This window comes from Protomyctophum parallelum, assembly GCF_964188405.1.
Source record: "Protomyctophum parallelum genome assembly, chromosome: 14".
In the NCBI taxonomy this organism is placed as follows: Eukaryota; Metazoa; Chordata; class Actinopteri; order Myctophiformes; family Myctophidae; genus Protomyctophum; species Protomyctophum parallelum.
The window spans coordinates 29,285,277-29,308,714 of NC_139709.1; the positions used below are offsets into that span (position 1 = coordinate 29,285,277).

The 23,438-nt window shown below is 44.4% G+C and overlaps 2 protein-coding genes across 3 annotated transcripts in view; one reads left to right on the forward strand and one right to left on the reverse strand.

Annotated features, from left to right (window-relative positions):
- Positions 1-6,253, forward strand: part of wdr47a (WD repeat domain 47a) — a 39,699-nt gene extending 33,446 nt beyond the window's left edge. The window contains exons 15-17 of the mRNA XM_083781582.1: positions 15-146; positions 2,681-2,899; positions 3,388-6,253. Coding sequence (XP_083637708.1) covers positions 15-146; positions 2,681-2,899; positions 3,388-3,530 — 494 coding nt within the window. The 3' untranslated portion in view covers positions 3,531-6,253. The remainder of the gene's footprint in view (positions 1-14; positions 147-2,680; positions 2,900-3,387) is intronic.
- A 1,573-nt stretch (positions 6,254-7,826) lies between these two features.
- gpsm2 (G protein signaling modulator 2) overlaps positions 7,827-23,438 on the reverse strand; it is a 32,490-nt gene continuing 16,878 nt past the window's right edge. For both annotated transcript variants that reach the window (XM_083782029.1, XM_083782028.1), the window contains 9 exons: positions 23,042-23,157; positions 21,861-22,016; positions 20,521-20,629; positions 19,709-19,835; positions 14,692-14,771; positions 13,677-13,868; positions 12,023-12,185; positions 10,789-10,967; positions 7,827-9,314 (listed from right to left, as the gene is read on the reverse strand). In XM_083782029.1, the coding sequence (XP_083638155.1) occupies positions 9,135-9,314; positions 10,789-10,967; positions 12,023-12,185; positions 13,677-13,868; positions 14,692-14,771; positions 19,709-19,835; positions 20,521-20,629; positions 21,861-22,016; positions 23,042-23,157 (1,302 nt within the window). In that variant the 3' untranslated portion in view covers positions 7,827-9,134. The remainder of the gene's footprint in view (positions 9,315-10,788; positions 10,968-12,022; positions 12,186-13,676; positions 13,869-14,691; positions 14,772-19,708; positions 19,836-20,520; positions 20,630-21,860; positions 22,017-23,041; positions 23,158-23,438) is intronic.

Below are 23,438 nucleotides of genomic sequence, written 5' to 3' on the forward strand. Positions count from 1 at the left end.
GTGTCTCCATGCAGGTCACATCCTGTCTCTGTTCACGTGGGGAGGCTGGATGATCGCCTCGGGCTCCCAGGACAAGACGGTGCGTTTCTGGGACCTCAGGGTGCCCAGCTGTGTGCGAGTGGTGGGCACTGCCTTCCATGGCTCAGGTAACGTTCACCGGCAATTTAACCTTGGTGTGTGTGTGTGTGTGTGTGTGTGTGTGTGTGTGTGTGTGTGTGTGTGTGTGTGTGTGTGTGTGTGTGTGTGTGTGTGTGTGTGTGTGTGTGTTAAATGTGACCGCAAGTCGCATTTACTATATGAAATTGTACCGTCAGTCAGATTCGGCACAAACAAGGGACTAAATTCTTTTCGCTCCTATGCCACCAAAATGTGGAACGCCCTACCAACAGTCATTAAGACATGTGAATCCTTTGACTCCTTCAAAACCGCTCTCAAAGGGCACCTACGGATGGCTGCAATTCGAAACTGGCCTCTGTAAAATCTGAATCCCCCCCACCCCCCCACCCTCACTGTAATGTATATTTTCCCAGTGCTTGTATATTTTCCCTTTTTTGCTTCCCATATGATGAATTCCTGTTCTGTTCTTTAGCTACATAGAAATGTCTATTTGTATGTCTCTAAATGGTTGTATGTCTTTAAATGTTTTGATGAATTGAACAATGTGGACCCTGTTGTAAACAAGTGTAATGCTTAATTGGGTCGTCCACTCACAGTTGACAGTCTTTGTATTGAGTTTGTGCTTAAAATGTACTGTAAATTCTACAAACTGTTAATAAATATTTCAATCAATCAATTTCAAAAGTATCACTCAAAAGGGAAAGCCCCCATATATGGTGCCCAGGTCTCGTGACAACACGTGACATCATCAGGGATGGAGATCACTGATGTCATAGTAAATCTTGTACAGTACTGTACCATACTGTACAGTACTATACTGTACCGTACTGTGCCATACTGTACTGTACCATATTGTGGTGTAAAGTATACTGTATTGTAACATACTGTTAGTACGTCGGACAAATGTCTGCAGCGTGTGTATGTGTGTGTGTGTGCTTTAGCTATTGAAAAATAGCAGATCTACAAGCTCATAGCACGCGCTACGAGCTTGTAGGTCTGCTATTTTTGAAGAATCGTGAAAAGTGACATGAAAGTGTTTGAGAACGACAGACATAAAAAAAGTACTTTTTCAAGAAAACATTCAGGATTTAGAAGACATTTGCAAAATCGTTCCCAGGTCAAAATGGGTTAAACTGCGGGGGCAGAATTTGCAACTGAGGGTGCCGTGACCCTCAGCTTGTAGCCACAGTCGTGGCTACAAGCTGACAACCACAGTGAGACAGTTCAAACAACCATAAAACAACAGTAGGCCAAGTTACAACACACTCTCCCAGCCTACTAGCGCCATACTGTGTTGAAGTGAGCGCAGCGTGCGCACACAACACACACACACACACACACACACACACACACAGTATATTGCACAACACCAGCTAGTTTCAACTTCGCTTCCAAATTAAGCAAGATAGCATAGCACAGACAACATGGGGCACAATCAATGAAAATCCATTAATCCATTCATTTAAAATTACAAGTATTACCTTTGATGTCTTCAATCACGTAGTAATCCATAATCAAGTGCGGACGCTGTTGTGTACTTTGTTGTGTTTGTTGTTGTTGTGTACTTTGTTGTGTACTTTGTTGTGTTTGTTGCTGTTGTGTACTTTGCCGGCCCAGTAAAGGTGAACTCCTCAAGATACAACTGGTGTAGCTCCTCCAGGGACTAGGCTACTGACTTTAATTCCTTCCAAAGACTTTGTGAGGCTAACATGTAGGCTACTCTCAGAGAGGCTTCTACTCTCAGAGAGACTTTGTGAGGCTAACATGTAGGCTACTCTCAGAGAGGCTTCTACTCTCAGAGAGACTTTGTGAGGCTAACATGTAGGCTACTCTCAGAGAGGCTTCTACTCTCAGAGAGACTTTGTGAGGCTAACATGTAGGCTACTCTCAGAGAGGCTTCTACTCTCAGAGAGACTTTGTGAGGCTAACATGTAGGCTACTCTCAGAGAGGCTTCTACTCTCAGAGAGACTTTGTGAGGCTAACATGTAGGCTACTCTCAGAGAGGCTTCTACTCTCAGAGAGACTTTGTGAGGCTAACATGTAGGCTACTCTCAGAGAGGCTTCTCGCTTGTATATAATCATAAACAAATAAGAAGGACAGGAATTTCCGGGGTGAAGAAAAAACAAGCCTGCCACATTCTACAGCAAATACAGCAAATAACAACACTAGCACTTGATAGTGTCAGGCAAGGCATCAGGCATGACCAATCAATCCCTGCAGTGCCAGTGGATATAATGGAAAGCAATTAGCCTGGATCCAGCTCAAAGACCCCGCCCAGTCTGATAATCAGGCTAGAAAGCAATAGGAAAAGGCCAATCATCATCACAATACACCCACTGCCATATTTCGCCAAATTTAATGCAGTGATTGCATCTACATTATGTTATGTATTATGCTACTCTTATCAAAATCGGTTAATATATATATATATATATATATAGGATACACTCATGCTCACAACACTGTAAGCTTGTAGTGAAGAAATGATGTTCAGTCTCTCTCTCTCTGTCTCTCTCTCTCTCTCTCTCTCCACACACACACACACACACACACACACACAGGCAGTCCAGTGGCCTCGGTGGCGGTGGACCCTAGCGGGCGCCTCCTGGCGACGGGCCAGGAGGACAGCGGCTGCATGCTGTACGACATCAGAGGGGGACGCATGGTCCAGATGTACCGGCCGCACAGCAGCGACGTGCGCTCCGTAAGGTTCTCCCCCGGAGCACACTACCTGCTCACTGGTTCCTACGACACCAAGGTCATGGTCAGCAACCTTCAAGGTGAGGACAGGGCCAGTGTCTGGTGGTGTAAAAGTAAACTAAGTACATTTACTCAAGCACTGTGCTGTACCTACAGTATACAGTATGTACAATGTTGAGGTATTTTTTACTTTACTAAAATACATGTTCCTGTTTTCAGTACTTTTACTTCTACTCCACTACAACTCAAAGGAAAATATTGTACTTTGTGAGCTTGTAGATATTTTTTCAAAAGATTTTGAAAAAAGATTTTATACATTTGAAAACTTGTGAAATGAGACATTCGAACAATGAGTACTTTCCCCCAGAGTTAATGTCGAAGTGACCTTGAGCAAGACTCTGTCTGAACCCCTAATTGCTCCCAATGTGCAGTGCAGGTTGGTGCCTTGCATAGTTTCCTCCACCATCGGCGTATGAATGTGTGTGTGAATGAGTGAATGTAATGCACAACCTTTGGATAAAAGTCATTTTATAATAAACGCACCATGTCATGTGTTTGTATGTTGCAGGTGACCTGACCAAGACGCTGCCCCAGACCGTGGTGGGAGAGCACGGTGACAAGGTCATCCAGTGTCGATGGCACACGCACGACCTGTCCTTCCTGTCCTCCTCTGCTGACCGCACCGTCACGCTGTGGACGCACAAACCTTAACCCTCACGCGCGCGCATCACACACACACACACACACACTCACGCAACCTGCCATAAACACCCTGCAACACATAGGCCCTGAATCACACATCACAACATAGAGGCATCACATACACCACTGTCTGCACCCACACACAGCCTGCTAAGCACTGACTCACACAAATAACACACACACACACACACACGCACGCACACACACTCCTACAGCACATACATCAGTGGCACCTTCGTTCTAGCCTGGAATCCAACCTGATTCGCTACGTTCATTTTTTTAGTCTCCCTCTGTGAAGCGAAGTGTGAAAGAAAAAAAGAGGCTGAACGTAGTGAGCAGTCTGGATCCGAAGCTACCATCGTTCCCATCTGTAGGATAACTAATGGACATAACCCTGTGATAATTCAACAACCTCTGTGGGTTTTTACCGTACGACTGGCTTGCTGATTCTTACTTTGGATTTGTTTTCTTTTCATGAACACTTCTCATGCTGGTTGTCCCTTTCCTTTATTCCCACCGCCGTCGCAGTTCCTTCGTTTGGAGTGATTGTAGGAATCGATGCTTTACTGCAGTGTAATGTACAACGATGGTGCCTTCCTTTTACCGTACAAGTAAATCTTCTTATTATTTAACACTCAGTTAAAGTGTCACTTGGGATATTTGCGAGTGAGAAGAAAAAAACTAAGTGCAGGGGGGCGTCTGAGTGGCGCGGGGGGGGGGGGGGGGGGGGTAAGGTTCCTGCCCACCACTGTGGGAGAGAGACTGGGGTTTGAATCATCCACGGTGTATGTGGGCGGCTTGGCCCGGGCGCTCCCAGCGGACAACATTTGTCGCGTTTGATAGAGGGTGGGAAGCCGGTAGGGGAGAGGGTGATCTCTGTCACTAGACTAGTAGCCTCGGTACCCAGGCTTTTATTTTCGTTCGCATTCGGCTCAAAAATGAAAGCTGGGGAAACGCTTTGGAAAATCTGGAAGTGGGAGCCAACTTATATTTCATGAACCAATAACAAATTTGGTATTCTCCGCTGTTTTCTACCAGGTAGGGGAGGGGAGGAGGGGAGGAGGTGGACGGGCACTCAAATCAGTGAACCACCGTCTTTTTTCGACCGGCAGCCGCCCCTCCAGACCAGAAATCACACAGTCTTGGCCAGACTACTGGACTAGTTACTCCTACGACGGTTGGCAGTTCAGCAGGCGAGTGGAACTGAGAGGAATGGCATGTTCTTCTGCTCACGTCACATCCTCCTGGTGAAACTCCTCACTGTCGGGTGCAGAGCAGTGGCTGCTGACTCCATGTCGTTGTTGCTGTCGGGGCAGAAAACCTCTTATCTCCTTATTCTAACCGTGTGTTTCTTTCGATATTTCTGAATTTGAATCGTGCAAAGAGCCAGGTTTCCTTTCGACAGAGACGATATGTATGGACGGTAGTGCTTAGCAGTGACAGGACTGCATTTGGGAGGACAATTATTGGGAATTGATATAACGAGAAAAGTGGGAGGAAAAAAGGGAAACAGAAAAAGAAAAGGAAAATGATATATATGGTCATTTTTATATAATTGTATTATTTCATTTCTTCAGAAGAACAAGGCTATACATTCCTCGTTGTTTTGCACAGCGTTTTGTTGGTACAGCCACAGTGGTATGCTGCTATACTGTTTGGAGAAAGTGTTTTTAGTGTAAAAATAGTGCAGGTGTACATTTATTTCAGTGCATCAACATATCAGGGGCGGTTCTAGGGAGATATCGTTGCATCTGTGGAAAGTCATAATAATAGCCTAGTTATAGCTATTGTCATTACAACTAGCCCGTGGGATGTACTAAACACTATTGTCTAACGTTTGCATCGATAGCTTTCAGTTTTGTACATAGGAAACGGCAACGGTGTACATTTTGCTCGTCATTTTGTTTTTAAATGTAACAATCAGTGTTCAGTGCTCTGAAGCTGGTGCAGTGTCTTGCAATGGCTTGCTTGCATTTGAAGAATCCGTTTTTTAATTCGTAATGATCAAGATCAAAGGGAATTAACATTGGGGGATATTAATCCCAGTGTCCTAATTAATATATTTTCTATCACTTGACGAACAAAAGCTCTGACATGCCTGTTACCTACTGACGATACATATAAACACAGTACACTAGGTGGCAGTGTTTCCCCCATACTGTTATTATTGAATGCACAATGACATCTTAAAAGCACGTTTTGATGATGATGAAGCCTATTTAGAGCATATATGCATCGCATTACTTTGTTGTATTTTACTTTCGCACTTTGTTTTGACACTAATTTGCTAACCAGAAAGCATACTTTTAAGTTTTTAAGCTTTGTTATTTTTACATGCTCATGTACAGTAGATTGTTTTAACCAAAAAGGCCAAATTAATATGTAATTTAAATTTATTTATCCGTTGTGTTTATATGTATGTACAGTTAGGTTGTTTTTGAAATGGTAGTGGTGCCTGTAATGTAGCTTTTCTAACTCTTGTTTTTTAAAAGTGATTAACCACTTGAACCCTACTATTCTGGCATATGTCATAATAGCCGAAACATTTGGCAAAAATAGCAGACCTACAATCTGCTATTTTCAGTAAAGAGACTTATTTTAGAGAGAAAAACGGAAGGGGAACCATAACCAAGTATATGGACCCCTGGGGAACCCTGGTCAATGAAGGGTTTGAGTGGTTAAGTACAGTAATGGTAGCTTATTGACGTGTGATCGCTGCTAAGCTAACTAAATAAAAGGGTCTGACACTTCAGACTGAGACTGACGTGTCATACACTGGTTCCTTTTTATACAAAGCAAAGCACACAAGTCTTCTAGTAAACGGTGGCAGCAGTGGCCTTAAAACCCATTTTGGGCGGGAACCCCTTTTGGTGTTTTAACTAAGCATTGTGTCATGCTTTAGCTATTGAAAAATAGCAGATCTACAAGCTCATAGCGGGCCACCGAGTGGCACGCTATGAGCTTGTAGGTCTGCTATTTTTGAAAAATCATAAAAATGCGGCACAAATCTTTGAATATATATTCTTTCAGAACGAAGAGTTTCCTGGTTTGATTTCCCGGAACGGCACAAATAAATATGGGCCGGGAAGTGAATGCCCCCCCACCCCCCCCACAGTTCCTCAGACGAACCCTCCATTGCCACACATTAGAGTTCTCAAACTCTGCCCGAACCCGACCAGGCCCGACCCGACCCTTTAGGGCCGGGCCGGGCCTAAAATGTATGCTAATCAGTAGGGCCGGGCCCTATTGTTTAGAATAATAAAACTAATAGTTCTGTTCTGTCTGTTTGTGTATTTATCTATTATGAACATGGTGCTGACTGGCGTTTCACTTTTACTCTGTAGAGTTCTCAAATTCTGCACAAACCCGACCAGGCCCGACCCAACACAACGTTTTAGGGCCGGGTCGGGCCTAAAATCTATGCTAATTAGTCGGGCCGGGCCGGGCCTAGGGCCTGATCAGTTAGGGCCCAGTTAGGGCCGGGCCTTAATTTTCGGGCCCGATGAGAACTCTACCACACATCCAGTGGCAGTGGCGTGCAGACATTTAGAGGGGCGGGTGCTCAAGTGAAAAAGGGGCACCTTGTGAAGCGCGTGGAACCGGCCTTAATAGCGTGAGATTTATAGATTTTGGGGCATAAATAATATATTAGAAGCTTTTTTTTAAATCAAGAATTGGTCACCATGGTCCACATATTGTACACTGTACAAAAAAAGTGTTTTTCTTTTTTGTTTTTGTTTAAAAAAAATCAAAAGGGCACATTGCTGTCCAGAGGGCAAGGGCAGGTGGTGCTCTACCACCCCCTAGTGTCTATCTGTGCACGCCACTGTCCAGTGGCAGTGTCCTGCTAGTCTCATTCTCCTGGCTGCTATGTTCTGGCTCACCCTTGGCATTCCATCATACAGATTCTTGTTGGTATTGGCAACGTGTGTACTCTTGAAGTGTCATTGAACAAGGTACTGAACCCCCAACTGCTCCAGTGGGGCTGCTCTGTCAACAGTATAAGAAGACTCTGGTTGGTTGTGTGTTTTAAGCAGGGTGTCCCATCTAGGCTGGAATCGGGGGCAAGAGGGGTGAATTTCTCAGATCATACAAGTCGTAATCCAGTCGCAGTGTGCCACGTGTTCGACTCCCGAGCCGACACGGCCTTTACTGCATGTCATCCCCCCATCTCTCTCCCGTTTCCTGTCAGCCTACTGTCTGTCCCTTCAAAAAACCAATAAAAGGCGTAAGCCGCAAAAAATCAAAAAAAAAAAAAAGAAAAACTACGACACACAAAGAGAAAGAGACAGGGCAACATTTTGTACACTAAATAAAAGCGGCTTTATTCCTGCATTTTCAATCAAAAAGGCATATAGTACAAAAGAGTACTGGGGTATGTACACTGGTGAAATACTTTATCTTATCAAACGGGTTTGTGTGAAAGAGCCTTTTAGAATGAATTGACCCGACTTAGGCCACTTCTAAATCAAACTGAAACCTCACGTACAATAAGTACATAGAACGAGTGCTGTACCTTTTCTCCTATCTACACTATCTCATAACAAACCATCACAAGAAAAACCACATTGATACAAACAGACACAGGACGGCAATTTACAGAGGCATAAAACAAGTCATTACAAAAAAAGAAAAGTACAAACGTTAACTGCAGTCATGTATCTAAAGATACATTTTGGGGTGTTTCTGAAATTATAGGAATCCATATTCTTAAAAAAAAAAAAAAAAAACAACCAACAAAAAAACAAGTGTAGTGTCATCCCTGATAGTATATACAACTACTCCTGATGATATGTGTCCGTAGTGATGTGCAAATCCAGTTTGTCGCTGAAACAAAAGATTCAATCCATTGAACCAAACAAAGTTCATTTCCAAATGAGTGCTGTGCTTTTTCCCTAATAGATATTATACTGTGCTTTTTCCCTAATAGATAGTATACTACATAACGCTGGCAGTGCTTTGTCGTCTACAAGGACAAATAAAGAGAGAGTTGAAGTTCCCTTCTGCTTCCTACCTCTGACAGCTGTGATGCAACGCATTGTGAGTATAGAGCTGACTTGAGGGTCAGATTTTTGGAGGCCACTAGACCGCCGATTACCGGAGTTCTGATCCAAATTTTGTCAAGAAAATATGTAACCACATGTGACGCATTGTGAACTTGTAGACTGGCTATTTTCAACCATTTTTCTTTAAATGTTTTGAAAATGTTCGCCTAAGATGACATGCCCAAAATAGGGACATGCCAGTTTTGAAAGTGGTTTTGAAAAATAGGCGCACATCTGCTTGCATAACTGCTGTTAATGACGAAATCCATTAAAGTTAAATGACGCCCGATATATCGGCCGAGCCGATATACTGTACGTACGGACGTATGTACAGCTCGTACGGGTCGGGCTCTACTACTTTAACGCTTGTTGTGAGATCTGCCATTTTCAGCGAGCGCTGCTGTTGCCGTACGGGGTATATTAGCCATCGCTGTCGAGAAGGAAGACAATGATGAACGTCCTCCCAACTCCTCCAACAGATTAAAAAACCCCCGTCTCAGGGTCCGCGTGCGTGCGGGGCGCTGTGCCCGCTGTCGGTGGCCTCTCTCTCTGGGCAGCGCTGCAGCACTCAGTTTGGGCCGGGGGGGCTGGCGGAGGAGGAGGAGGCGGAGGGCAGTGCGACGCGCTGCTCGTCCATCCGCTTGGCCTGCGAGCGCATGATGAGGCTGAAGAAGTCCTCGTCCGGGACGGTGGGCCCGCGGGCCGCGGGGGGAGGGGGGGCACAGCGCTGGTCGTCCAGACGAGACCCCTGGCCCGGGAAGAGTGGGGATAGAGTTAGGTTAAAATGAACCATTGCCGTTCAAATTATTTAAAACCCATCAAGACCTAAGGCCGATTCTAAATGACAACATGTCTTCTAAATCCTAACCGTTTTCTGAAAAATGTATGATTGCTATATCAGTGGTTCGCAAACAAAAAAACACCACTAATTATTATTTTTAAATTAAATTAAATTAAATTAAACAATTTTGGTCTAGGTCGGACCACAAATCTGGCATGTTTATTTCTTAGTCATGTCTAAAATGTCCACCATACCAAAGCTCTCTCTCTGTACTGTATCTGTGCAGCAGATTAGTTCCACACCACCACCCAGTGTTCTGACATCACTGGGAGGTGCCTGACCAACAGGAAGAAAGTAGAACCAGCTTATTTTGATACTCAACTTCCTCCAACTTTTCCTGGGGTTTGTTCTCTACGCACTTCAAAGGCACAACCCTCTCTCTCTCTGTCAAGCTTCAGAGCTATTTTCGCGAGTGCGGATTTATTGTCCCTTTGATGAGTGCGTTTGTTTGGCACCCGGCTTGGGTGGAGTACACTCCAGGCCTCAGTCTACTTCTACGGTCTAAGGTTCCACGGTCTACACAGCAGTGCTTCTCAAACATTTTCAAATTGATATTTATTTAGCCGCGGTCCAATATCTGAAAATAATCTGTAACAGCTACCTCCAGAAGAGAAGATTTATATTAACATTTATATATATATATACACAAGCTATCAGCACGCACGTGAAATGTTTGTTTTAGTCTAGTTGTAGTCGACTAAATCTAGTTGATTTTGTCAACTAAAATGTATTTTGGCCGGCCGTGATGGCATCGTAATGTTAAATTTCACACTTGTTTGCATGCTGAAAATAGCAGAAATACTATTTTCAGAGCGCACCCAATAATAGAATGACTTGTCCTTTCGTTCTACTGGATCTCTCCCTAACATTTTCGTCTAGTTTGTAATTTGTTGACAATATCGTCTTAGTTTTAGTCATCATTGCTTAGTTTTTATTTAGTTTTCACGAGTGGGGGAAAAAAAAGATAGTCGACGAAGGTTTTTCGTCATGGTTTTAGTCAACGAAATTATCAACACTGGTGTCTTAACCCATTTTGGGCGGGAACCCCAAAAGCATTCTGTTCTACTTTAGCTATTGAAAAATAGCAGATCTACAAGCTCATAGCGCGCCACAAGCTTGTAGGTAGCTTTTGAAAAGTTGTGAAAATGTGGCGCAAATCCTTGAATATATATTTCAGAGCGAACATTTTGAATTAAAATATTGGCTTCTGGGGGTTGGAACCCTGGAACTACATATTTTGAGATGGGGGTCCGTTGCCCAATAGATAATTCTGGGGGTCCTTGACATGAAAAAGGTTGAGCACCACTGACATAGAAACATGGGTTTTTGAAGTCTTTTTTTCTTTTATCAACCTCAGTCCAAAATGGGTTAATTGGCTCACCTGGCACTTGACAAGCATGTCGAAGAAGTGGTCGTCGGGCTCTGAGTTGTCTGCGTTGGCCATCAGGTGGTTGAGGACCGCCTGGCTGTTGTGCTGGTTGAGCCTCAGGCCCGGCAGGCTGCCGCCCGGACCCCCCGCCGCCGAACTCGCAGCCGACGCGTTCGCCGAATCCGACGACGCTGGAGTGAAGACGAGGAGGAGAGAGGAAGACAGGAGAAGGGAATTAAATGATCTTTTGTTCAATAACACGGGTATCCCTGTCTCTCCAGCTCTTTCATAAACAGAAGAATCAATTTCAGGTCACCTTTTTTATGGACCAGGTCACGACTTTTCAAGTATTTCAACTTACTAATGTTCATAATAAAATACCACCATCTTTTACTACTTACGTAGTCTGTGTCTCATAGGAGACCCGTCCACCAGTGGCATCATCGTTGGCATTTATTTAAAAAAGATTTAATAAAGATATATATTTAGATTTTTATTATCGTGAGAACGCAGGCTTCCATTATCGCATTACAACTTTTCAGTAATAGAAAGCCTGCAGTTTCTATTAGCTTGGGTTTCCCATCGATGATGTCACTGTTGGACTGGTTTCTGAACTTGCTCTCTCGTGAGACACAGAGTAGAAATTTTCTTTTTCTTGGGCATTTTATCATGAACATTAGTGAGGACCAATTATATGAAGGTAGGTTGAAAAGTGGTGAAGTGGTCCTTTAACGAATTTCATCCAATCAGGAGAGAGAACCCCACAAAGTCCATGTACCACATTTGTTGGATATGATTGACCTTTGAACCCTATTTTCTACTTACTACTTACTTTCTACAATGTTGGGGAGCAGAAATATCACGATCTACAATCCCACAACGTGTCGAGGGATTGTGAGCATAGTAGACTGTAGGCTTTTAGATCTGCTTATTCACTTTTTTTTTTTTTTACCATTTGTGGCAGTGCAGACGGGAATTTTGTTTCTAGTCCCAGCCAGGTGGGTTGACCTGACTGACCAGCAGGGCCGGATTTACCACTGGGCTATGGTGGGCTGCAGCCCAATTTTAAAGTATTTATTTAGTTTAGTTATTGTGGTTAATTTGGCAGACCCTCCCAGAATTCTTCGGCCAAAACGAACACCTGCACGAGGCTTGCCGTGTAAGGGCCTGGGAAGCCTCAAAAATGTATCTAGCCGAGGGGCCTCAACTCCTATAAATCCGGCACTGTTGACCAGTGACCACTCACATTTCCTCATGGTTCTGGGCGGTGACTGTGGAGCTGTGGCGTTCAGGGACATCCTGCTGCCCTTGTCCTGGATGGAGCAGCGCTGGTCGTCCATGCGGTTGCTCTGGAAGCGACTGAGCAGGTCGAAGAAGCCCTCGTCTCCCATCATGTCTGGACTGACTCGCTGAGGCAACGAACACACAGGAAAGAAAGAAGGTTTAGAAAGAGGACATAGGATAGGGATGGAATGACACACTGACTGGAACGCACAATTCATTTGATGCCATCCAAGAAGCTGGGTTCACTTCACATGTCATAAAAGTATAGTTTTGCAACTGCTTAGCCAACATAATTATTTTTATTTGGTTAATTATTTCCTTTTTTTGCGGCGCTAACTGCTCCAACAAGTGACTTTGTGTGTATGTTTATGTCAAACAATTCTGCCCCCAATTCCCATTCAAGTGAATGGCAAAATAAATTACTATGATTTACAGTTATATACAGTTATGATGACCCATATAACAAAAAAAAAGGGAAAAAAAGACAGAATGTCATAAATAATCTGTGCAGTAAGCATACACAGTTGATCCGACCCAGCCTACTGGGTCCTTCATAAGTCTGTCTGTCTACATGTAGTCATTATGAAAGATTAACACGTCAACGAGTTCTGTTCTGGAATCAATCTATTGTGCAGTCTGTTGAGTGTAAGGTTCACTGCAGCGAACAGCTGCACGCATGCACGTGCACACGCACGCACACACACACAGAGAGAGAGGGAGTCTGGTAGCTTGCCAGTCTACGGAAAACAGAGGCTGTAAACCTTCCACCATAAAACGTCTCTGAAGTAGCTCTCCACTTTGTTTACTTGACCATTTTCCTCCAGAAGTAATGCAGTTAGTTATGTCAGAGGAGCACAGCCTTCGTCTTTGTGTCCTCATCTGTGCGAAATGTCTCGCTTGGACACACACAGGTGCTTGTATCAGCTTACATGCAACTTTGTCATCGGCCCCCTTGTTATATCCCAGCCTTCATTATTTCGCAGACAAAAACGAGCCAATACTGTACTTAATTTCTCGTATCTTTTCTACATCAAATTAACCACTATGTACTTTATATACTTATAGCCTATACTATAAGCTCACAATTTGTCACATCGCAACACATTCATCGATATTAATTGTCATTTGTCACATACTTGTATCGTTAAATAGCACCCATGCTAACCCTGTAATTTTAGATTTGAGATAAAAAAGCATTATTTTATACTTTATACTGACATGAACAAGTTTGAGAACCACTGATATAGCAACATACGAATCAGCCTCAGGTTAACGGAATGGGTTAACCACCTGGAGATGGATTGTTACGTCCCTAGACCCCCTCACAGACCCATTCGCAGAGCCCACACAAGGTAGGCAGCGACAGAGGGTCTGTCTGTCGCTGCCTACCTTGTGTGGGCTCTGCGAGGGGGTCTGTCTGTCGCTGCCTACCTTGTTGGGCCCTTGCGCGGGGGTCTGTGCCTGCCTACCTTGTGGGGTCCCTGTGTGGGGGTCTGTGCCTGCCTACCTTGTGGGGTCCCTGTGTGGGGGTCTGTCTGTCGCTGCCTACCTTGTGGGGGTCTGTGCCTGCCTACCTTGTGGGGTCCCTGTGTGGGGGTCTGTCTGTCGCTGCCTACCTTGTGGGGTCCCTGTGTGGGGGTCTGGCTGGTGTCCAGGGTGTTGCTGGTGTCCTGGAGGACCTTGGTGGAGCCCCCGGCGGCCTTGTGCTTCTTCCCCCGCAGGCGGTTGACGAAGAACAGCTTGGAGGAGGTCTTGGCCAGGGCGGGCACCGACTGTTTGACCAGGATGTCACCGTTCCATTTCTGGCCCTTCAACACACAGGAACAACGTTATACACACGCTAAACTAAACCAAACTGAAAAAAATAAGCACATGAGGCAAGGAGCTGATTGGAGGACGCTAGCGTGTGAAATGTGAAATAGGCAGAAGATAAATGTTCAGATTATCCATGGTTGTTAAAAAAAAAAACAAGTACAGGGATTCCTGGCTAATGATGTAAAAAAAAGTCTGGTTTTGCATTCAGAGGTCTGGAAGGAGTGATTTATGAGGCACACTGTGGGAGCCGAGCATGAGCAGCAGAATGTGTTGAATGTGGCGATACCAGTAATGTCAAGTAATATAATATATAATGTAGAATTATTACAATTGTAGCGTTACAACTATAACAATTGCCAAAACAGTACATATAATACAGCTACTAAATATTACTGAATCCTCCTGTAAGGTTAATTATTGTTCCAATAAAGTGGATTCAGTTCTGAAGAGGAGCTGGCTAAATTGTTTTTCAAGTGAAACTGTTGTACTACTATTGTAACAATGGAATGTGGAAGTGCTCATTCTATCTCAATGGGATAGTTCCAATGTTTGGAACTATAGCCCATAGGCACCCACTTTGTGGCGAGATCAAACGTGTCGCCAAATAAAAAATAAAAAATAAATATTAATACTAGGAGTAAGGAGAATAATTAAATTTCTTACCAAGCAAAGTGATGCGATTACTTTTTAAAGGAGTAATTTATTACACTTCCAAGCCTACGGTAACTAGCCCAACACACATTTTATTCAGTTTTGAAAAAAGGTAGTCGACCAACATTTTCCGTCATAGTCGACGAAATCAACACTAATTCTTACATTTATCTTGCTGTCTGGAGTCAGTTTCATCAGCTCCAGATTCTCCATGCTGTGTCTACGACTCGTCCTCGGCCGGGCTCCTGAAACACACACACACACACACACACACACACACACACACACACACACACGTTTGTATTATTATAGGCTACTTGTTGAGGACATCCACATTTTAGGACGGCATTGGAAAATAGCTGAAAATGGCCCGTACAACGGTATTTCTTAAATTCTACAATACTCGTGGGAACATTTGGCATAAGTATAGTAATAATACAAGCACAATTTCAAGTTAACACATGACGTCAAACTTGAAAATCCGTTATATAGCGTTAAGGCACAGCTCAAGACCTATTTATTCTTCACACTTGCTTTTAGTTGATTTTTTATTATCTGTGTTGTTATTCATGTCCTCACTCAGATGCTATACAAATAAAAATGCATTTATTATTATTATGGAGTAAAATAAATGGTAAATGGTGCATTTATATAGCTAGCGCCTTTATCCAAGGCACTTTACATAAAGGTTGTGCATTACATTCACCCATTCACACACACACCATCTCAGTGGCCTTGTGGTTAGTGTCCCCCCTGAGACTGGGAGGTCGGGGTTCAATCCCCGGCCGGGTCATACCAAAGACTGTAAAAATGGGACCCAATGCCTCCCTGCTTGACACTCAGCATCAAGGGTTGGATTGGGCGTAAGACAAGTCCCTGCGACATACTAGCGTCATGTCCAGGGGGTGTACTTGTACACCAAGCTGCCTCACACTACAAGGTTCAAGGTTCAAGGTTCAAGGTTAGCTTTATTGTCCCTTGCGGGAAATTGGTTTGCAGCCAGATCATAGTAAAATACACACAAAATACATACAACAACAACATTCAATGCAAGACTAAGAACAGGGCACTAGAGACAGAGAATTCATGACATACAGTAGTAGCAAAGTCAGCAAAAGTGCATTAGTGGGCAGTAAGTGCAAAGGGGCAAGAATAAAGTGCTATTTGCTGTTCAGCAGTTGAATAGCAGCTGGGACAAATGATAAATTGAACCCATTAGTCTTTGTGGCAGGCACCCTCAGCCGACGACCTGAGGGCAACAGTTCAAACTCAGACCGAAGTGGGTGATCCGATACCTCCAGGAGGGAGGAGGTTCTCTTAAGCATCTGCCTCTTGTACAGATCTATAAGTTGGGCTTGGGTTCTCCCAGAAATCTTACTGGCCACTTTGACGAGGCTGCTGAGCCTGTTCTTGTTTGCTAGGGTCAGATTTCCGTACCAGGCAACCATACAAAACATAACAACAGATTCAATAAAACTCCTATAAAAAGAGTCATCATTACAGATGAGACATTAAAAGAACGCATTTTCCTCAGAAAAAAAAGACGCTGCTGGACTTTTTTAGAAGTAGAGGCAACATGAGAATCAAAGGAGAGTTTGTTGTCCAGAACGACACCCAAGTATTTGTAGCTCACTACAACTTCAATTTCTGTGCCCTTAATAAGTGTAGGAGCAGGACTGGGAGGAGTCCGTCTAAAGCTAATGATCATGTCTTTAGTTTTGGTCACATTTAGTTGTAAAAATGACTTGTCACACCAGGATATGAAATCATCGACAACTGGCCCATGCTGTACTTCATTATCTTCAAGAAGGCCAACAATTACAGAGTCATCAGCAAATTTGACAATATACCTGTTAGGGTGATGGCTACAACAGTCGTTGGTATACAGAATATACAGTAATGAAGAGAGACAACAGCCTTGGGGAGAACCAGTGGTGGAGAGAAGCAGAGAAGACATGACCTCATTTACCCTCACACACTGAGACCTAACAGTTAGGAAGTATAAGATCCAGCCAACAAGGTTAAGATCCAGTTTAAAATAACTGATTAGATTCTGGGCTAGGAGATGTGGCTGGATCGTGTTAAAAGCAGAGGAAAAATCAACAAACAACAATCTGGCCTGTGTTTTTTTCCCCTCAAGGTGGCGGTACAGGAAATGCAGTAGGGTGATAGTGGCATCATCTACACCTCTTCCAGACCTGTATGCAAACTGCAGGGGATCTAGAGATTTCTCCACCTGCTTTAGGACATTATCTTTGACTAGCTTTTCCAAACATTTCATTACTAATTAAGTCAAAGCAACAGGCCTGAAGTAATTTAATGACTTTGGGGTCCTAATTTTGGCAACTGGAACAATTGTGGACTGTTTCCATAACTTAGGGACCCGCTGTTGTTGAAGAGATAAGTTAAAAATAAAATGAAAAATGCTGCAGAGCTGTTCAGCACATGTTGAGAGAACCTTGCCGTATATGGACCCGGCCCTGGACTTTTTGACTTGGTGTGTCTGAGGTGTTTTTCCACACTTTTTTTGTCAATAACTAGGGCTGGAGGGGCTCTAGTCTCGTTCTTTAATTGAGTAATGTTTTCAGCAAAGTCCTGATTCTCAAATCTTAGGTAAAAGTTATTTAGCTCATTGGCCAGCTGTACATCTGAGTTAAACCCAGGCATGGAGATGTGCTTATGGCCTTTATCATCTGACCCTGTCATAGATTTCATGCCATTCCATGCTTCCCTGAGGTTGTTACTGCTCAGCTCAGCTTCGATTTTGTCTTTGTACCTTAGTTTAGCTTTTTTAATTTCAGACTTGATCTCCCTATTTAATTCCCTGACCTTGGGTAGATCACCCTCATTGAAAGCAATTTTCCTATTGTGGATTAAGCCTTTAAGGGCTGATGATGCCCAGGGTTTGTTATTGGGAAAAACCTTAACAGTCTTAGTAGGAATAACATTTTCTTCACAGAACGATATGTAGCTGCACACAGCATCTGTAATTTCATCATATCAGATGAATCTGTAAACACAGACCAATCTGTGCAGTCAAAGCACCCCTGCAGGGCAAGAGGGGAATCCTCATTCCAAATCTTCACCTGTCTTTTTCGCACCTTCTCCCTCCTTAGCACAGTCTTGTAAACGGGTAGAAGGTGTACAATGTTATGATCAGAAGATCCGAGAGCAGGGCCCGCCTCCGATTTATATGCTCCTTTAATGGAGCCATAACATAGATCCAGAGTCTTGTTGCGCCGTGTGTGACAGTTGACATATTGATAAAAACTGTTTAAAGTTTTCTTCAAGTTGCAATGATTAAAGTCTCCCAGAATTATGTTGGGCGCGTCAGGGGAGATAGATTGCAATGACTGTGTCACTCTAAAGACGGTGTTCGCTGCGATGTCCGCGTTGGCTTTTGGATGAATGTAAACAACGGTGATAAATACTTGGGGAGATTCCCTTGGGAGATAAAAGGGCCTCACCGACACGGACAGGAGCTCTATATCGGGCGTGCATAACCGTTCACGCACGGTGAAGTTATTACACCATCTCGGTTTAATATATAGGCACACACCTCCTCCCTGTGTTTGTGTGTTACCTCACTGTCCCGATCCAGCCGTATAGGCGATCCGAAGCCGCTGATGTCAAATGACGTGTCAGAGTCAGAGTCAGTAAGCCAAGTTTCAGTGAATGCCATCAGACAGACATCCCTGTATTCGCGCAGATGACTGATATTCCCATGTAATTCATCCATTTTGTTCCTTAAAGATTGGACGTTGGCCAGGATTATGGAGGGTAGTGGGACGCGGTTGTTTTGCGTCTGTTTCCTTAGACGTTGACGCACGCCACCCTTCTTTCCTCTTTTCCTGATGTAAGGCGATTTCTTGAATCCATCTCTTTTTTTTTTTTTTTTTTTTTTTTTTTTCCGGCTTACGCCTTTTATTGATTTTTTGAAGGGACAGACAGTAGGCTGACAGGAAACGGGAGAGAGATGGGGGGATGACATGCAGTAAAGGCCGTGTCGGGCTCGGGAGTCGAACCCGCGGCACACTGCGACTGGATTACCAGTCAGGTGCCCAGACCGTTACGCCACGGCCTGGGCTTGAATCCATCTCTTACGTTCACAGAGTCTCCGACTATTCCTGGATTAAAGTTGGAAGTCTGTGAAGAAAGTGTCGCATCGAGGCTCTGACGATTCCACTGTAGATTTAGGAGAAACTCCCGCGAGTACTGAAATGTTTATGAGTGTTGGTAACTCCAAGCAAAAACCATTAAAAGCATCAAAAGTAGTATTCTTAGAAACTCCATCTTTCCGCCTCATGAGCTACAAGTAGGACTCAATAAATACTCAAAAACTCTGGGCCTGTTCTTACAAGACAAACATAATAAACAGTTAAAACGATGCACAGACACTCCTTAAACTAAAACCTGCTGCTGGTCGCCACAAGAGCAGCGCCCCATCTGCTCCTACAGAAACAGGAGATAGGCTCCTGCCCTATGGGCCTCATGGCTCGGCAAGGCTACTTACTTATTCACACACACATTCATACACCGATGGCGGAGGAAACCATGCAAGGCACAAACCTACACACCGGGAGTAATTACGGTTTCAGAGTCTTGCTCAAGGGCACTTCGATATGGGAGCCCTGGGAACCTTGCCGTTTCCATGCGGCCACTCTACCCCTGAGCCACTGCCTCAGGGGTATTACAGTATATTATACATGGAGTATAATATAAAGTAAGGGGGTTGAGTACCGGTAAATGGTAATGTAAAGCGGCGGTTCCCAAACCTTTTTGGCCTTCTGACCTAGCTGACGCACCCCCCAATGTTCTATTTGGCCGAAAAAAGATACATTTATATATATTGTGCATTATTATTACACATTATGAGTGCACATAGCCCAAATGCAGTAACTGCATTTCAGGGAGAGAGCATCTCTCACTCGCACGCACGTTACACACAGAGCGGCTGCGGCTCTATACATCTCCGTAAAACGGTGTTTTACCGATTTTGCTTTGTGTTAAATAACACCATAAATAAACCGTCCGCCATTACCCTCTTCATCTCACGCACCCCAATGTTCACGCACCACAGTTTGGGAAAGCCTGATAAATAAGCCTGATGATAAAGTATAATGTATAAGTAAAGTGTAATGTATAATGTAATGGGGGGTTAAGAAGGAGCGTGAGTGTGTACCGTTGTTATGGTCCAGGTCTTTGTTCTCTGACAGCGTGGACTGGTTGGTGTTGTAGCTCAGACCCAGAACCATCTGAAGGTCCGACACGTTCATACGAGCTGTGAGCTCCCCACTCCTGTCTCCAGTCTGCAAGCACACACACACACACACACAGACACAGACACACAGAGACAGATGTTGAGGTTCACTTCAGCTGGCACTGGGATTTATTAGCATTTCCACGATGTTGCTGGGAACAGAGGTTGAACCTTGAGACACTTATGAACCATGTAATGAGTTCCATCCTGTGGAGTCTACATGCTTCTTATGGGCGAGCATCCACTAAAGACGTTAAAAGTAGTAGTAGTGCAGTATGTTTTCTGTATCACTAAACAATTTATTCTATATATCAGACCTCTAAGCTTTTGCCTCAGTGATATTCTAATTATTGAACCTGGTGTCCCTATATGGGCATGTCAGTAAAAGGCGAAAAAGAAAGCAGATATAAAAAAATCACGCCTGTATGAACTGAGTGGTGCAACTCCCCCCCCCCTCTCTCTCTCTCTCATTAGCAGGCAACAGTGCAGCTCTCTCTCTCTCTCTCTCACTCTCTCTCTCTGTTTCTGGCACAACAGCTCATTAACCAACACATAGGTAGGTGAACACGGACATTGCTGTTCCTTGGAGTGGTTGCACCACTCAAAAAAGCTCACAGCGTGTTGTGATGCGATGAGCTGCGAGCGCTCAAATATTTCCGCACGCACGCTACAGTATTAAATCAGGGCTGTAGTGATTAAGCTCTCTGCCCTGCTCTCTGGGCTTTTGTACGTACCTCTTTGGAGATCTCCAGGTGCTTCTCGGCAAAGTGCATGGCCTGATCGTGATTCCCCAGCGCTGTGTGAGCGTTGCCCAGACTCCAGCACGCCCGGCCCTCGCCGATCCTGCGAGAACAAACATCCACACCATCCAATTCAGAAATGCTACGGACAGAACAACCACACTGTCCTGCCAGGAGATGGCGTGGGCCGAGTTATTTTCAGAAGATTCTAGGGTAGAGGAGGTAGGCTAAACCCAAGACGGTATGATTATGAGCACACTGACACAAGTTGCACTCTGAGTGGGCTGAATATTTGTAAACTCCTAAACAATGATTCAGAGACAATCTCCGGCTCCATGCTACATACTTGCACCTTACTAATACTTACTTACTAATTAATAGTAACTAGAGCGGTGGCCGTGGGGCCTCTACAGCGGTAACTGAATCCAAAGGAAAGTATGCACATCTCTAAAAAACGTTCAGGTGCTGAACAAAAAGATACGTACAGGAGAAGGAGAAGTAGTCCGCACACCGTTTCGTAGCTCCCACGGGAATTTTATTCAATAAAGGATGACTTTTCGACCCCTTATGGGTCTTCGACACCCCATAAAATTGCTGTGGGAGCTACGAAAAAGTGTGCAGACTACTTCACCTTCTCCTCTACAGCGGTGCCCGTTGGGCACTGGCCTACTTGGTACGATGCAAGTTGGAAATGCATGCCCCACCCAGATATTATGTCTTTGTCCCTTTTATGCCCATATGGTATATGGAGTTCTTTGTCAGGCATGCCCAAATATGAAGTCTATGCAGACATCAGAATGATGTCAGAACAGGCCAGCTCCATATATGGACCCTGGGCAGGGGCCCTGTCCAGACCCGGGCAGAGGCCTTTTTTGGGGCGGTTCTGGACAACTGTGGGTCCGACCGACTCAACACCGGGCCACTGCACCCCCTGTGGTGGTGTGGAACGTGTGTGTCAAATTTGAAGTCGGTGGGGTGAACGGCTCTCGAGTTACGTGGATTACACACATACGTACATACAGACAGACAGATAGATAGATAGTAATACTGTCGGTAAATGCTAAATCCTGAGAATCAATGTTAAGCTTCATTCACTACTTCATTGTACGACGGAGTCACTCGGGAATCATACGCTACCAGCACACATCACATCACATGGTGACGCGTTTTCAGATACACTGGCTATTTTTGGCAGACGACTGAGTATGCATTAAGCATAACTCCAAGAGTTTTCTGTTGTAGAAAATGCTTAGTAAATGCGCCCCGGTCTACTGTGTACCCGTCATTGAGGTTCTGAGCTATGTACTGTATGATCAAGTGTAGTAGCCTGGTACCTGTCATTGAGGTCCTGGGCTATGATGAGATGTTTGAGGTGGTAGTCGATGGCTCTCTCATAGTCCTGCAGCAGAGTGTAGGTGTTGCCCAGGCTGTAGCAGGCCTGGGCCTCCACGGCGCGGTCCTTCAGCTGCCTGGCCAGCTGTAAGCACCTCCTGAAAAACACCATCCACACTCCTTCAGAACACAGCAGACCTGACGTTTTGGCCCGATATCCGATAAGGGGTCTTCAACAGGTCGGTCCAGGACCCCGGCCTGGGGGGAGTCCTCAGAGTTACTACAGGGGGTCCGACAACTCACAACGAGCTGCGAGGCGTTGTGCGCCATTGCCATTAATATACGTAAATTAATCAATGCTACCCATAACGCCATTGCCGTGGCGCGTTAGTGTCGGGTTGCTAGCTGTTGTCATAACACAGGATCGCGCATCTTGATCTGTCGTGCCCATACACACCCATTCTATCTGTTTCTTTCAATCGCCTGTGTCTCCTATTCCTTGTCACAGATGGCATTTTTGGTCAAAACAAGGTTTATTCCACGGCACAGAGCAGACTCTGTGTTGCCTTCTATCAGACTCGGTTAGCTCCGTTTGATAAACAGGACGTGACCACACATCGTCCAACTTCCTAGTACAAGATCAACACCGGAAGTCTGGAAATGTAGCTTTTCAAAATAAGAGCTGGACAGGGAAAAATGCTGGCTTGAATTATATCATAATTTGTCAATAAATGCTAGCGCTAAAAGTGTTAATAGTCAATGAAGCTATGAAAAGCTATGCAATGAAAGAAAGAAGCTATTGAAATCTATGAAAAGGTTTAGTTGCATTGGTGTGGACTGGACTGCTTTCACTACTGAAGGAGATTGGCACAAATTTAGTTCTAACAACTTAGCAGAGTAGGAAGGAAATATTGATGAAATAAGCCTCTCCTTAATCGCATCATCTTTGCCTGCTGGCCTTCCGGGCGGACGCTGTAATGTGTCCATGACTTTAACGTCTGAGAAGGGCTGTGTTTGCCACGTCTGTCCAAACTAAGCTCTTTGAGGACTGCCAAGGACTGCGTTAGGACTCCAAAGAGAGACTGCTGTTGTTTCAGCTGGCGTTGGAGCAAGAGCCACTAAACTTCATTAACAGCAGATGCATCTCATCGTCTGTGAATGACAAGCAGGCGCGGCTCCTTACTTGTAATGCTCAGCCGCCACTTCGAATTCCCCCAGGAAGATGAAGGCGTTCCCCAGGTTGCAGTACGCCCGTCTCTCTGCCGAGCGGTCGCCGAACTCCTTGGCTATCTGCAGCCGCTGGGATGTGAAACGGGAAAAATAAAGTTAAAATAGCAGATCTAAAAAGTAGGGCTGTCATGATTATGACATTTTACATGACGATTAATTGTCCCAAATAATTGCGATTAACAATTTAATGTTGTTGAGCAATGGACCATATGAAGGGCTTTGGCTTTTAGGCTTTGAAGTTGCACAGGGTAGATATGACAAATAATTTACTTTCTTTCAAAAACCATAATACTTTCCAAAAAAACGTTGTGACGCGTTGTGAGCTTGTAGATCGGCTATTTCAACTGTTT